Raw genomic sequence first — 16,414 nt, forward strand, 5'->3', positions numbered from 1 at the left:
AGATGAGTACCATAGTGCGTTGCTGTTAAGTGTAGATCCAGCCCCTCAGTAGGTTATGTACACACAAGGCCCTGTTGGTCTGTGGAGCGCTGGCGTAAACAGGGAGGCTAGGGGGAGAAGAGGACGGAGAGACTGTTTATGCTGAAGTCTTGTGAGTTATGAGGTGTGCAGTGGGATAGTTTGTGTGTGGTGGCGTGCAACAGATGGGGACTGTTGTTTCAGCCTGCAAGGCCGTCCCTTACCTTTGCTCCAGCCATTGTTCCCATTTCCTCTGTAAACAATGTGCTTCTCGTTCCCAAACACCGCCACACGAAGCCCCCTAGGCCTACCCAACATCTCAGCCCCCTGCAGACTTATGCACGCCCCTGTGTATGTGTTTTCCTGATTCTGACACTGTGCCATCTTGGTGATGGCTTTAATGCCGGATCTTCAGGTTCAACTTGGCAAGAGGACAGGATCACCTGCTTTCTGCTTTGAAAGAAAAGGGAGCTGATCCACTGCTGCTCAGAGGTGAGGAGCAGTGGTGGTTGGTGCTGTTTAAGATGAGAGAGGACAATGTTTTTGTTAATGAGCGTGGCCTTATTTCTATTAGAGCATATTGGATGACTGTCATTCATATTTGATTTCATATTCGATTGTTCCCTGTACCCATCACGAGGTTGCTACATCCTAGCCTTTTAAATGAAAGTTTACACACATTGACACATTCAATACCGTCTTGCCTGCATCTAGCTGATCTAGGGTGTAATCATTGGTCCAACAGTTGCAAACAAGAGTTTCTATTAGACAAATTCAGGCTTTAGTTCTGTTTGCTTCCTTTTTAAGAAATGTTTTTCAACCGAATCGTCAGAATGAATACAATCCTGATACATACACAAACACAGTTGGCTTTCATAGCAGCCACATACAAACAGCATGATTCCTTTCATTGAGCTCTCCTACTTTCACCTTTTCCATTCACTTGTGGACTTCAGTGCACAACACATCAGCTGTCTGTGACCAGATGAAAAAACCTTTCCAAGCCAAACCTTCATATCATAACCGCTACACACAGCCTACATATTAGCTAACGTCATAGTCAACATAGCTACTAGAACTAACATGGTTGGAGTAAACACACTACAAACATGCAGTACAGTGTACAGTCAGCAAGCAGTTAAGCAGTTACAGTTGTGCTGCGGTTTAATAAAACCAAACGTTTTCCTTGACTTAGAACAGTTACAATGTTGGATAGCCATAACCAGCTAGCTAACATAGCACCCCTCTCTGTTTGAGCCGGGTGTTTGAGTAGGCTAAACTAGCTAGCTGCCTGTGAAAGTTTAAAAAAATTATGAAATCTAGATAGATCTTTCTCAGTCGCTTCTCCATTTTTTTTATGAATTAATTTGTTATACTATTGTCTTTTCTCTCTCTCTCTTTGAATCAACTACTCACCACATATTATGCACTCTAGTGCTAGCTAGAAGTAGCTTGTGCTTTCAGTACGAGATTAATTCTCTGATCCTTTGATTGGGTGGACAATGTCTATCCCCTAAGAGCTCAGATGTGTTGGAGGTCCTCCGGATGTTCTAATAATTACTGTGTAAGTCTATGGAAGGGGGTGAGTACCACAAGCCTCCAGGTTTTTGTATTGATGTAAAGGTAACCAGAGGAGGACGGAAACTAGCTATCCTCCGGCTACACCATAGTGCTACCCTACAGAGTGCTGTTGAGGTTACTGTAGACCTTCATTGCAAAACAGTGTGTTTTAATCAATTATTTGGTGTCCTGAATATATCATTTGTTGTATCCCATAAAGGATAACTAACTGTTTCACTATTTTTATCAAATTCACTGAGGATGATGCTCCTCCCCTGGTGAGATATTCCCACTAACACCTTAACGAAACCAGCACAGCGAGTGCGCCATCGTGCGCATGTTGATTTAGTCTATTCCCACCCAGACGCGTTCATGACACGCAGGTTAAAATATCAAAACCAACTGTGAACCAACTATATTCATTTGGGGACAGGTCAAAACACATGGAGCATTCATGGACATTTATCTATCTTGATGTTGCTAGTTAATTTGTCCTGGGAGATAAACATTGGGTTCTTATTTTACCTGAAATGCATATGGTCCTTTTTTTGCTTGATCTTTGTAGAATTTTGAGTCGTACAAAATTGTGTGTTCTCTACTCTGACAATTCATCCACAGATAAAAACATGGTTTGTTTACTTTAATTTCTCCTCGTAGAGCTTTCAATCACCCATGTGGAAACCAATGAGTAGATGACAATAACTCCTCCAGAGTGAGACCTAGTTAAAAGGCTTGGGCATGGGCCTTAATTCAGGGGTCAATCCCATCCACTCCACACAGCCGGAGGCCCTGCGGTGATCTGACATCCACCAGGCAACCCCCACCCCAGGCACAGATCTGGGATAAGCTTACCCTCTCCAAGTTCTACCCTTATCTATTTAGAGGAAACACAAACTGACCTTTGATCAGTGTCTAGAGGCAACTTCATCCAACTCTCCCACAGACCTTTCCTAAATCTGCCCTGAAGAGCGACGCTCTGCCGCCCCAAGTCTTAAAAACGTTAATCAGCCTTTCCTCTGATGTCTCTCTCACACACACACACACACACACACACACACACACACACACACACACACACACACACACACACACACACACACACACACACACACACACACACACACACACTCGGCACCGCAGCTGGTTGTCTTACTGGAGTCTTGTGGTTACTTAGAGCTGCAGGCCACAATAATCATTTAGAGCCTGACCCAGATTAGGGCCTATTACCATGTTTGGTGTTTAGCCTCCATCTCTGTGTTATGATGGAGCATCTGGAGTGTCTGCAGCTGAGGTTTGATATTGAAATACACTTTCACTTTTTGGAAGCATGTCTGTTGGTATTCTCTCTACATTAGCAAAGGCTTCTGAGCACGTTTTTTTTTCAGAGTAAACATAGTTATACTGACTCAACAAAATGTTTCTCACTGTTGCAGTAAATCACAGAGCAATGTCCGGTAATCTACATCTCAGCTCGGTGTTGTTTTTTTGGGGCCCTGTTGCTTCTGGTGACTAACCCCACAGTGGATTCTTCCTGACTGGGTTAGAGTAACAGGAAGTGGCTTTTACCTTCCCAGTGTGCCTCTGTGAGTCACAACATGGTGTGGGAAGCCCTTTATGCCCTCACACCGCACCAATCTGACTGACTATTTAGTGTCCATTGTAAACAGTTTATTAAACCTAGCTTTTTAGTGTTATTCTCTTGATTGTATGTATCTACAGTACCTGCCAAAATTTTGGACACCTACACATTCTAGGGTTTTTCTTTATTTTTTAACAATTTTCTACATTGTAGAATAATAGTGAAGACATCAAAATTATGAAATAGATGGAATCATGTAGTAATCAACAAAAGTGTTAAGCAAATCAAAATATATTTTATATTTGAGATTCTTCAAAGTAGCCTCCCTTGATTACTACTTTGCACACTCTTGGCATTCTTTCAACCAGCTTCACCTGGAATGCTTTTCCAAAACCTCCCACATACGCTGAGCACTTGTTGGCTGCTTTTCCTTCACTCTACGGTCCAACTCATCTTAAACCATCTCAGTTGGGTTGAGGTTGGGTGATTGTGGAAGCCAGGTCATCTGATGCAGCACTCAATCACTCTCCTTGGTCAAATAGCCTTTACACAGCCTGGAGGTGTGTTGGGTCATTGTCCTGTTGAAAAACAAATGGTAGTCCCACTAAGCACAAACGAGATGGGATAGCGTATCGCTGAAGAATGCAATGTTAGCCATGCTGGTGAAGTGTGCCTTGAATTCTAAATAAATCGGTGTCACTAGCAATGCACCATCACACCACCTCCATGTTTCACGGTGGGAACCACACATGTGGAGATCATCCGTTCACCTACTCTGCGTCTCAAAGATACAGCAGTTGGAACCAAAAAATCTAAAATTTGGACTCCTCAGACTAAATGACAGATTTCCACCTGTCTAATGTCCATTGCTTGTGTTTCTTGGCCCAATACATATCTTCTTATTGGTGTCCTTTAGTAGTGGTTTCTTAGCATCATTTCGACCATGAAGGCCTGATTCACAGTCTCATCTGAGCAGTTGATGTTGAGATGTCTGTTACTTGAACTGTGTAGCAGCTATTTGGGCTGCAATCCTCTGCAGCAGAGGTAACTCTGGGTCTTATTTCCTGTGGTGGTCCTAATGAGAGCCAGTTTCATCATAGCGCTTGATGGGTTTTACGACTGCACTTAAAATTTCAAAGTTCTTAATGTTTCCGAATTGACTGACCTTCAGGTCTTAAAGTAATGATGGACTGTCATTTCTCTTTGCTTATTTGAGCTGTTCTTGCCATAATATGTACTTGGTCTTTTTACTAAATAGGGCTATCTTCTGTATACCACTCCTACCTTGTCACAATACAACTGATTTGCTCAAATGCATTAAGAAGGTAAGACGTTCCACAAATTAACTTTTAACAAGGCACACCTGTTAATTTAAATGCATTTCAGGTGACTACCTCATAATGCTCGTTGTGAGAATGCCAAGAGTGTGCAAATCTGTCAAGGCAAAGGGTGGCTATTTGAAGAATCTCAAATAAAATACATTTGGATTTGTTTAACACTTTTTTTGGTTACTACATGGTTCCATATGTGTCATTTCATCATTTTCATGTCCTCAGTATTAATCTACAGGGTAGAAATAAAAAGCCTTGTGTCCAAATGTTGGACTGGTACCTTAAGTACACTCCAGTTCTTTTTCACATCATGCAAAAGTTAATTTGTGCTGCATTTATGGGTGTATATTAATGTGGAATGAGCGAGACTATGATCAGGTCTCGTGTCCCATGCAGTGATGTGACAGTGCTGTCAAGACTCCTTCCTGGCCCTTGTATTTTAAACAAACTAGTTTGACATCCCTCGCACTGAGATGGCAGTATAATAGATGGATACATATATATATAACTTTATTGCCCTCTAAGGGAAATGGTTAGTCTTGAACATTTTGAAGGAGAATTTTTAAAAAAATGGAACTTAATCTGTATTTTTGATGTAAATGGCATGGTGTAGATATATATTTTTTACATTTTCCCTGGGTTTTGACAAACTTACCTCTGCAGCGATTGAAATCCTGAGCGTCATTCTGGAGTTCCAGGGTGTCCAAAATCACAAACAAAGGCTCCAAAAACACCCAAAGGTCTCAGCATTGTGATGCAGCTCTTTTAGATGCTGTACACATGACATTGTCATTCCGAACTTTATCCGCAACGTTATCTTCCATTTTGTGGAACTCAACACTTTCCTGTGTGTGCATATTGGCGTGCCTGTGTGTACTTTCATGTTCCTGCCTGGCTGATCCCGTGAGTGACAATGTAACTAGCTACAGGTATGAATGTCTTCAAGGTGCAATATGCAGAAATCGCTCTTCCATTTCCTGGTTGCTAAAATTCTAATAGTTAGCTTAATTTCAGCTTGTGACAAAACAAGCAATGTATAGTGTAGAGCAGTGTTTTCCAAGCTAGGGGTCGCCTGATAGGAGAATTTCCAAAATCCTGGTTAAAAAAACCTACGAGAATGTATATTATAATATCGTCTTTGTCTCTCAAATCATTGGAATGTGGTTAACCTCTCAATTTTAAATGATTCAAATCTAAAAGTTAAAATTCAACCAGAGAGCACCCTTAGATCATGGGAAAGGCCTCACTTGACCTTTGCACTTCAATCATTCCACGGTGAATGGCTACGCCCGCTACGCTATGAAACCACACCGATTGCAGAGACTTTGGTTTTACCAGCCCGCAATTGATAATGTGAAAACAATGTGTGGGGAGGCTGAGGCACAGAAACTCACATCAATACCTTTTGTCAGATAACACCGTGAAACTAAAAATTGATGCTATTTTTAGCAATCAAGAGGAAACTCTAAAACTCCCCACCTTATGTTCTCCAAATGAACGTCAGCTGCGAGGGCCGAGATGCCCATGCATTGACTCTTGCTCGCTACATGTCGGATGTTCTGCACGAGGACATATTGCGCTATCTCACAATTCCCAAGCATGAAACTGCACAGGGTATGTTCTGTGTGCTGCGTGGCTATATTGACAAAAAAAAACAGATTCCATGGGATCGAATGGTTGGTTTTTGCACACAATCTCTCACGGAATGGCAGGCGGGCAACTGCACTCTTGTTATGAATGTGTCTCCCTCTGCCATATGGACACATTGTATAATACACCCACTGAGCTATAATGAATACACTGGCAGCAAATGGTGGCAAAAGATCTGCGCGCGGAACTCCGAGTTATGCAGCAGGTAACTTGGATCGTAAACTACATCATGCACGCCTGTTCGCATAACCTTATAGCGATATGCATGAAAATGTTATTTCACACCGAGGCTTGGTGGTTATCGAAAGAGGAGTCTTGGCAAGATTGATTTTAATTGAGAGAGGAACTGTTATCATTTGCAACTGAACAAAAATATAAAAGCAACAATTTCAAAGACTTTACTGAGTTACAGTTCATTTGAGGAAATCAGTAAATTTAAATCAATTCATTAGGCTCTAATCTATGGATATGAAATGACTGGGAATACAGATATGAATCTGATCTTGTGTATGTATGTGTGTGTATACACACACACACACGCACGCGCACGCGCACGCGCACGCGCGCTACCGTTCAAAAGTTTGGTCACTTAGAAATATCCTTGTTTTTTGTCCATGTAAATAACAACATCACATTGATCAGAAATACAGTGTTGACATTAATGTTGTAAATGACTATTGTAGCTGGAAATGGCAGATTTTTTTACGGGAATAATTAAATAGGCGTATGGAGGCCCATTACCAGCAACCATCACTCCTGTTTTCCAATGCCACATTGTGTTAGTTAATCCAAGTTTATAATTTTAAAAGGCTAATTGATCATTAGAAAACGCTTTTGCAATTGTTAGCACAGCTGAAAACTGTTGTTCACCTTTTAAGACAAACACCTAGCAATGATACAAAAAACATTACACCAGAAACATGTTCTTATCAATGTACAGTACACTATATTTACAAGAATATCTGAACGCTACAGCATACGACGACATTCTAGACAATTCTGTGCTTCCAACTTTGTGGCAACAGTTTGAGGAAGGCCCTTACCGGTTTCAGCATGACAATGTCCCCATGCACAAAGCGAGGTCCATACAGAAATGGTTTGTCGAGACCTGTGTGGAAGAACTTGACTGGTCTGCACAGAGACCTGACCTCAACCCCTTCGAACCACTTTGGCATGAATTGGAACGCAGACTGCGAGCCAGGCCTAATCGCCAAACATCAGTGCCCGACTTCACTAATGCTCTTGTGGCGGAATTCTGCGGGAACTTGCTGCCAATGTTCCAACATCTGGTGGAAAGCATTCCCAAAAGAGTGGAGGCTGTTATAGCAGCAAAAGAGAGCAACTCCATATGTTCGATGTGCAGGTGTCCACATACTTTTGATCATGTAGTGTATTACACTTGCATTAGGGCAGGTCTGTAGGAACTGAAACTTGCGTAATCCCTGATATAATGATCAGTGATAGTTATGAGCCACTGAGCTGCGGTAACTAACCACCTGTTAGGCCTGCTGCTGCTCATGTGGTCCTATGGAAGAATGCAGCGGGGCTGGAATATCGTGTACAGTAGCTTATCTACCGCCAGGCTAGCTATGGGTGTAGGGCTGGGAAATGCCAGTGAGCTCACAATACAATATTATCACGGTGCCGATACATGCATATATATGCATTGCAATTCGGTGTTCCGAACATATTGCGTTGCTGCAGAGGACACGAGAGTGCCGCGAGAAAATGAATTTGATCAGTCATGGAATTAAAAGTGCTGAAAACCATGTAGGTTCACCATTTTTAAAAAGAAGATTGATAACAAACTAGAGATGGAGAAATACGAGGTTTGGTGCAGGTACAACTGACTAGAACCAGCTAATGTTTTTTGTTTTATTTTGAGAAGCCATACTTGGAGTCATAGAATCGATATGATATTGCTATATTCTGTGTGTCTTTGTCCCCCTAATCACTATGTGGATGTGGGACAGGGAATCTGAAAGGGAGAGGAGTAAAGGAAGGAATTGAAGACGGTTACCCTGGAAACCATCTCTGACTGACATGTTTTTTTTCTCCTGTCTAACCTGGTGTTCTCTTCTCTTTGTCTCCCTGTAGTCACGTGGAGAAGATCACTACTTGGCATGACCCTCGTAAGACCATGACGGCCGCCATGAATCAGATGAGCCTCCACGCTCCCCCACCCTCCGCCACCCCACAGCAACGCAACATGGCCCTGTCCCAGCCCAACCTCGGTTAGTGTCGCAAACACACACACACACACACACACCCTAGGGTTGAATACTTTCCTGGTATTTTACAAATGTTCCACTCTGAGAAGAATAAATCACTTTTCTGTCGGGTAACCTGGTATTTCCCACCAAAACTGGAAGTTTAATTCTAAAACATATGCAAATGTCTGGATTTGATTAGAGCTTTGATCAGAGCTTTGATCGGCATAAAAATTCAAGGCCGATGCCACCTAAAAGCCAGATGAGCCCTACATAAAGCTCCAATGATTGTGACGTTATTCAATAGGCGTACTTCTGACAGGCTATAAGCCACCGCACATTACGCACAACAGAATAACATGAAAGCTCATCGATTGTATGCTCTCTTAGGTAAATAAATAAAACGGCCTCCTGTAATCTTTTTGGATGTGGATTTTATTATTCTGTATTATATGGACTGGATTTACGCACCTCATTCAAACCATGAAGCTGGGAGAGAACCTGCAATGCTGGTGCAGGACATGCGGCCTACAAAGTTACAGTTATAGGCTAGTGAATTAGTTTCATTCTGAAATATAATAGGCCTATTTCAAAAGGCGATAATTAGTAGGCTGACTCATTAGCCCACCTTTCACAATATTTCCCCTCATGTTGTGCGACGTGTGTATTACCTTCATTCCTTCCTCAACAGGTACATTTGAATCCGTTTTGTTGTCATTATCTTCATTGTAATGACATGCTTGAATAATACAGGACTAAAATAAGATGCATACGGCTTTTTCTCTTCACGAAGATTGAATGTTTATGGGTCTGAATAAATAACTGCTATAGCAGCCAAATTTAACTGGCGGACCGTGGTCTGGGTCCGAACCCAGAGAAGGGTCATTCCGGAACTGACATCGCATTTTATTATATAAAATGTCAATCAATTTATATTTAGACAGCTTTAAAAAAAACATCAACCGGGCTCAGCGGCCTCTCAGCATCACCCTTCTCACGCTCTCTCGAAGCAACGCCCACCTATTAGTGCCCCCGTCTAATACAATCGCGTGGTTATATGCAAATACAAGAGGCCGCTTTACCCAATCACATCAATCCAAATATCCTCTGCGGAACCTTGGGGACAAGCAGGCAGAAATAAAGTGCGGTTCAACTGTTAATATCACACATAGAAGAAGCTTAGTTACCAGTATCTTTGTTAAATGGCTTGTTAAAAAAAAAAGTTTACTCTGAAAACCGTATGTTCAAAGACGAGTGGACGGAAATGTATTTATTCATTCTCCCCGCAACTAACACAACCGATATGCAGCGAGTCCATAACTCTCCTGAAAAGTGCCAATGTTAAGCGCCATTATGACACCAGGCATAGAACATTTGATTAGGTGTATCCCCTGAACACGGAGGCGACAACAAACAAGATTAACCAAGACAAATCCCAGTATGAGTGGTCCATCAAAGTCCTTGTCAATTCCCTGACAGCCCAACAGCGTGCAATGGAGTGTCCACTGAGGATCGCTTTGGTTAGTTTTGGGAAAACGTGCACAAGAAAATCCAGATGCTGAAATGGTAAAAGGATGCATGTGTGAAGTTGCTGACACCTTCCTTGAAGGTCAACAAAAGGATGAGCTCAGGGAAAGATCAACCAGATCCCACTGTAATGAAGAGAACTGAAACATTAGCTGAAGATTTAACTTCACAACTTGATGAGGCCATTCAGAATGCAGCATTCATTTCATTAGCTGTGGATGAATCAACCGATAACACTGCAACCAAGTTGTCAGAAGAAACTAACCAGATCTTCAGATGGGTAGATGTTACATTACTGAAATGATGTTGATTTTGAGCTGCAAGCAAATGTGTCTTTGAAGGAGCAGGCTGGTGATTGTGACGCTGTCACTTTCTGGGGAAAGATGGTGCCTGCAACTGATTTTTCCTGTTCTCATGAGACTGGCATTATACATCCTGACCATGTTTGGCTCCACATACAGCTGTGAATCAGCCTTCTCCACAATCAACTTAATTAAAAACAAATACCGCACCAGGCTCACCAATGAACACCTGCACCAGTGTCTCTGAGTTATTCTCAGTGCCAAAATTCAAAGCATTGGCGGGAGACCAAGTTTAATTTCTCTCATTGATGTGATGGCAAGGCCCAGAGTGACTTATACATGAATATTGCATGGCCCACAGTGACTTATACATGAATATTGCATGGCCCAGAGTGACTTATACATGAATATTGCATGGCCCAGAGTGACTTATACATGAATATTGCATGGCCCAGAGTGACTTATACATGAATATTGCATGGCCCAGAGTGACTTATACATGAATATTGCATGGCCCAGAGTGACTTATACATGAATATTGCATGGCCCAGAGTGACTTATACATGAATATTGCATGGCCCAGAGTGACTTATACATGAATATTGCATGGCCCAGAGTGACTTATACATGAATATTGCATGGCCCAGAGTGACTTATACATGAATATTGCATGGCCCACAGTGACTTATACATGAATATTGCATGGCCCACAGTGACTTATACATGAATATTGCATGGCCCACAGTGACTTATACATGAATATTGCATGGCCCAGAGTGACTTATACATGAATATTGCATGGCCCACAGTGACTTATACATGAATATTGCATGGCCCAGAGTGACTTATACATGAATATTGCATGGCCCAGAGTGACTTATACATGAATATTGCATGGCCCAGAGTGACTTATACATGAATATTGCATGGCCCAGAGTGACTTATACATGAATATTGCATGGCCCAGAGTGACACTCTGTGCATTCAGATTATTTTTTTTTTGTTCAACTCTCCTTTGTTCTCCAGAAAACATGCACTTTATTTCATAATAATAATTGTAAAAAGTTAATTCAAGGCCCGTGTACAATGGTTCAGAGTGCACTTTGTTTATAGACAATTAGGCAACCACTTTTGTTCTTCAGCAATGTTCCACGTTTACATGCTAAAGGAGTTATTAAAGTAAAGTAAAGTTCTTAGTCTCAATGTATTTAATGTACATTTTATATAACATGTTTCCTAAGTCGTAGACTACTATGTTTGCTACTACGCTGTACCATAGCGCCGATAAACGATGATATCCCTCCGGACCTTTGCCACCTAGGAAATTTGTGTCACTGGACCTTCTCAAATAGTAGTTGAGTACCCCTGTGCTATAGCGCGTCTTCTCCTTTCCTTGTGGGTTCTTTTGGCTGCTGTATTTAACTTTCAGCAAACAAGAGCAAGCTTGCATCCCTCTTACCTTGGTCTGAAGGTAACCTAGTACCTGTTTAAAAAATTAATGGAAGTATAGAATTAATTTTGTGCCATCAAAAATGGTTAAATATTTGTCCCCCAAAATATATTTCCTGAGCTTTCTTATCTCCTATATAAAAAACGTATTTCTTATTATACATTTTTTTGACTGTCTGTTTTGCCATTTATGATTGTCATTCAATGTGTTTCTATGGGCTATAGTAGTAATTTTATCAAATCATTAATTTTTTTATACCTTCCTAAATCAAATAGCTAAATGATCCATGGTACGAACACCTTAAAACAATTCCATATGTTAACTTAGTAGAACCCACCCCCATAATGAATTAGCAAAATATAAGGGCTAATGCTGCATTGAATTTATTACCTAGGCTAGGACATCTATCTACAGTATGTCTATATCGATACTGTATCGTCAACATCGATGTATCGATACTGTATCGTTTTTTTGGATACAATTTGAATGGAATTGATGGTGAGAGAAAGTGCATATGCCAGCATGGTCTAACTTAAAGCAACAATATTCGAGTGCAGCTGCAATTTTAATGAAGTCACCCCCCCACACACACACACACACACAAAAAAAACGAAGGTATTTAATTTGCTCCAAGATCCGGCAGAATTAAGGCAATTACACGATTTAAAAACATTACAATACATTCATTACAGAATTCACAGTAAGTGTGTGCCCTCAGGCCCATACTCCTCTACCACATATCTACAACACAAAATCCATGTGTACTGGTGTGTGTATAGTGCAGTGCGTATGACCCCCCGAAAGCCAGATGGAGATGAAATTAGACGAGCATTCAGATATATTGGTTATAATATTACTGTAGCATACAGTAGGCTATGCTGCAGCAAATGTACCAGTCACAAGAAGAAGACAAAAGTTACCGGCTGATGAGGTGATCCATGCACCCGTGAACTGCGCGTTCTGTCCCCACCCTGAACGTTGCCTTGATCGTGCACATAGCAGGACAGATGAGACCGATTTAAAAAAAAAATTTATTTTTATTTTTTTTTAGACGTCGCATATCATTTAACAGCTCCATTTCACATCATGCTGTTCATATAGTTCATTTATAATCATTTACTGGTGTCTCGCAGTTATTTATCCCGGGAAACGGTAGTGGCTTTGGGCAGGGTATCTCTGTGAATCTCGGCAACCCCGATTCACGCTCTTAAACCCTGACACACTCAACTGGGCCAACCACCGTGAGTTAGTAGCTTACCAAAACACACTGATATCCCACTTCTCTTGACGCCTATGTGCTGACATATCTGCCACAAGGCACTGCCCATTATCACTCTGACCAATGACGTCTTTCACCCTGGGGAACTACCACAATAACATGCGCAGTCCCTTTCCACAATAACACCAAAGGAATGTGTGTGAACCAACCAAAAGCCAGGATCTGTGTTGCCCGAGAGAGGCATGTTATTGTGTTGAAGGTGAGATAAGGAAACCCTCCCCGCCCTCTTATGCTCCACTTAGTCTGACAGAGCCTGACAGCTCCTTCATAACACAGATTGGCATTGACTGGTTAATCTCATTCACGTTGGCATTAGCCTAGCTCGCACCTAATAATAGACCTAGCTAACCCATATCACGGCCACCTGGCTCAGCCTGCAGAACATCACCACTGCCTCGTTCAGCACAGTGTGTGTGCAACGCTTTATGCCATTTGAGTCGATGACATGGGGGGAAAAAGGTGTCTGCAGTTTGAGAGGGATGGGCTGAGTGAGCAGTGGAGGGGTAAACTCAAGAGTGAGAGCCAAACAAGTGGAAAATGTCAAGAGACCTAGGAAATTTAGGACGGACAGAAATGGAGCGGGATCGCGCGCGCGTGTGTGCGCGTGCGTGCGTGCGCGTGTGTGTGGCCTAGTGTGCGAGTGTATGAATGGAGTCGCTCAACCTGAGTAGTTGTATATACACCGCCCTGCTCGACTTGTTCAAACGTCACTGGGATGTTTTTACCACTGCTCTATTGGAGTGATGTCACACACACACACACACACACACACACACACACACACACACACTCACACACTCACACACTCACACACTCACACACTCTCTAAAACCTATGACTATAAAATAACTCTGAGGGCTGTTCCTAAAGCGCTTCAGGACTAATCCCGACTGGAGCCTGTGGGCCTAATTCAAACTTCTGTGCAAATCTTCCATGGAAAGTTTTCACCAAATTCAAATCTCAGAACTGGATTTGAACCCCCCCCCTTCTTGCTGGAACAATGCTTGCGGACGCCCCAGTCTTTTGTTGAAGGGGAATTCTCTTTGTCTTTGTTGTCCTGATGGCTGTGTTCTACCCCTTTTGTTTTCTTCTCTCCTCTCAGATGGACATGTTAGCACACTCTGCTTTGGGGTTTTAACAGACAACACACAGGTCTATGGTTGCCAGTTAGAGGTATTGATCCCGTACTGTAGATTCTGTCTACTCCCTGAGAAGTGCTTGATTCTTGTATGGGTATCCAGAGTGATCATCGCCAATCCTGGTTCTGGAGAGGTGATGGTGTGCAGGGTTTTGTTTCAGACCAGCACTAAAACACCTGATTCTAAGAAACGACTAGAAATATACTGTTAGCTACCTGGCATCTCTCCACTACTACGTTGGTGATCATGACCACTGTCTCTGTAGTTCTAGAATAGATTCGGTGGAATTTCATCTCCCATGGCAACGCAGTGAGTTTCAGATTTTAGGTCTAGTCATGACAAGGCTCATCTCCCCTGTTAGACATGTTGACTCATCATGAAACTCGTGAGAAAGTGCTCTGCTCCTCTCCATTCCACTTCAACCCCTTGACTGTATTCTTAGTCAAATCACCTGATGAAACAAAAGGTGAGTGACTGGGGGAGAAACATTGAAAATGTGTCAAACTGTAATTAGTTAGATTACTGTTCACCAGTATGTTTCAGCTCCAAAGAATTCAAATACCCCAAAAGTGTTATTGTCCAATCAAATGAACATATACTGTAAGGTATGAAATTTGGTCACAAGAAAGTTGCATCAGTCAGGCTTGGTAAAGGTGAAGTACTCTGGCTGATGTGGTGTTGCTGCTGCTTGTGAACAGGAGAGCTACCTGATGGCTGGGAGCAGGCTGAAAACCCTAGTGGAGAAACCTACTTCATTGACCACAAAACACACAGAACGTCTTGGCTCGACCCGCGCGTGGATGCTCGCCTCAGTAAGTACCCTCTGGACAGCAAGTGGACCGCAAATCCCCCAAATCGCTACCTTTTCAACTTGCTCAAACCTCCAACCAACCAATCAACCCCCTTCATCCCAGAATTACTAGCATTAAACTAATCAAACTATGCCCCTTGATCTCTCATACCTGGCCATTGACCCCTTGCCCCCTGTTGCCTCCTGGGACTGAACTTTGCCTGTGAGAAGCTAGAGGAATGCTTTGCTTGGACTAGAGTTAGCTAAATCTTCCTGAGAAACCCAATCACATGTTTATCTGGATACCAAGTCTGATTCCAATAGCCAAAGACTGTGCCAAGCCAATAAAAATGATTGCCTCTCCCTCCCACCAGTGACCAATGGGTCTCCTGATTTCTACATGTGATTGTGTCACTTCCTGTCCTGACAGTGCTCTCCTATCCTTGCATGATGATTGATTGATTTTTGTGTGTGTATTTGACGTACAAATTTGGGTGCTTGTATTTCAACTATAGTCTGTTTAGTTTCTCAGTGTTTTAGTTAGTGATGCGAGTGCAATAGTGGGAAATGTGTTTTGGCGTGTTTATGCGTGTGTATATGATTTGGCGTGTCGAGACAAGGTGTGTATATGATTTGGTCCCTAGATGGATCGATGAGGTGTGTGTCTGGGGGGAGCAGATGGATGTTGTCGGGTCCCTAGGAGAGTACCCAGCTCTGTGCGCTGGATAACCTCCGCACTATCAGGTCCCTAGATGGATGTTGTCGGGTCCCTAGATGGATGTTGTCGGGTCCCTAGATGGATGTTGTCGGGTCCCTAGATGGATGTTGTCGGGTCCCTAGATGGATGTTGTCGGGTCCCTAGATGGATGTTGTCGGGTCCCTAGATGGATGTTGTCGGGTCCCTAGATGGATGTTGTCGGGTCCCTAGATGGATGTTGTCGGGTCCCTAGATGGATGAGGTAAGACCAACAAGGCAAAACAGAAGCTTTCTTTGACAGAAGAGAGTTAATTGGTGTTGGATTTTAAAATGGGAATTGTTTTCTGCCTGGAGTATGGACTGGTTTAGGAACATATCCAGGAGAGGAACATATCAACACTAAATTGCTCTGTTAAAAATTCCTTTGAATATGGAAAACATTAACTTATAGTCCACTTCATCTTTAGTTGGCACTGACCTTAAAATAATGCATTTACTTTAGAGTTTTAGTCTTTCATTCCCCAGCCAGCTGCCCAAACGGGTCCTGTTGCACAAGAAGCTGTCCTCAAAGACTGGCTGTGTGTGAGTGCTGCCGGCCTGCCTGATCCTCACGTGCAAGCATGCACATACAAACACACGCAAACACACACACAAAACTCGATCCTTACAAGTGTCACTTCCACATATCCTTTTATATGATATTAACCTGTTGCGACGAGCAATCCCGTATCCGGGATCGTAATTATAGCCTCAAACTCATTACCATAACGCAACGTTAACTATTCATGAAAATCGCAAATGAAATTAAATGGATATATTGGCTCTCAAGCTTAGCCTTTTGTTAACAACACTGTCATCTCAGATTTTCAAAATATGCTTTTC

At 42.4% G+C, this 16,414-nt stretch overlaps 1 protein-coding gene across 3 annotated transcripts in view; it reads left to right on the forward strand.

Moving 5' to 3' along the window:
- LOC124037980 (WW domain-containing transcription regulator protein 1-like) overlaps positions 1–16,414 on the forward strand; it is an 82,960-nt gene that overhangs the window by 56,330 nt on the left and 10,216 nt on the right. For 2 of the 3 annotated variants that reach the window (XM_046353302.1, XM_046353301.1), the window contains exons 2-3: positions 8,236–8,372; positions 14,744–14,857. In XM_046353302.1, coding sequence (XP_046209258.1) covers positions 8,236–8,372; positions 14,744–14,857 — 251 coding nt within the window. The remainder of the gene's footprint in view (positions 1–8,235; positions 8,373–14,743; positions 14,858–16,414) is intronic. The other variant, XM_046353303.1, reaches the window with a different exon arrangement.

This window comes from Oncorhynchus gorbuscha, linkage group LG06, assembly GCF_021184085.1.
Source record: "Oncorhynchus gorbuscha isolate QuinsamMale2020 ecotype Even-year linkage group LG06, OgorEven_v1.0, whole genome shotgun sequence".
Taxonomy (NCBI): Eukaryota; Metazoa; Chordata; class Actinopteri; order Salmoniformes; family Salmonidae; genus Oncorhynchus; species Oncorhynchus gorbuscha.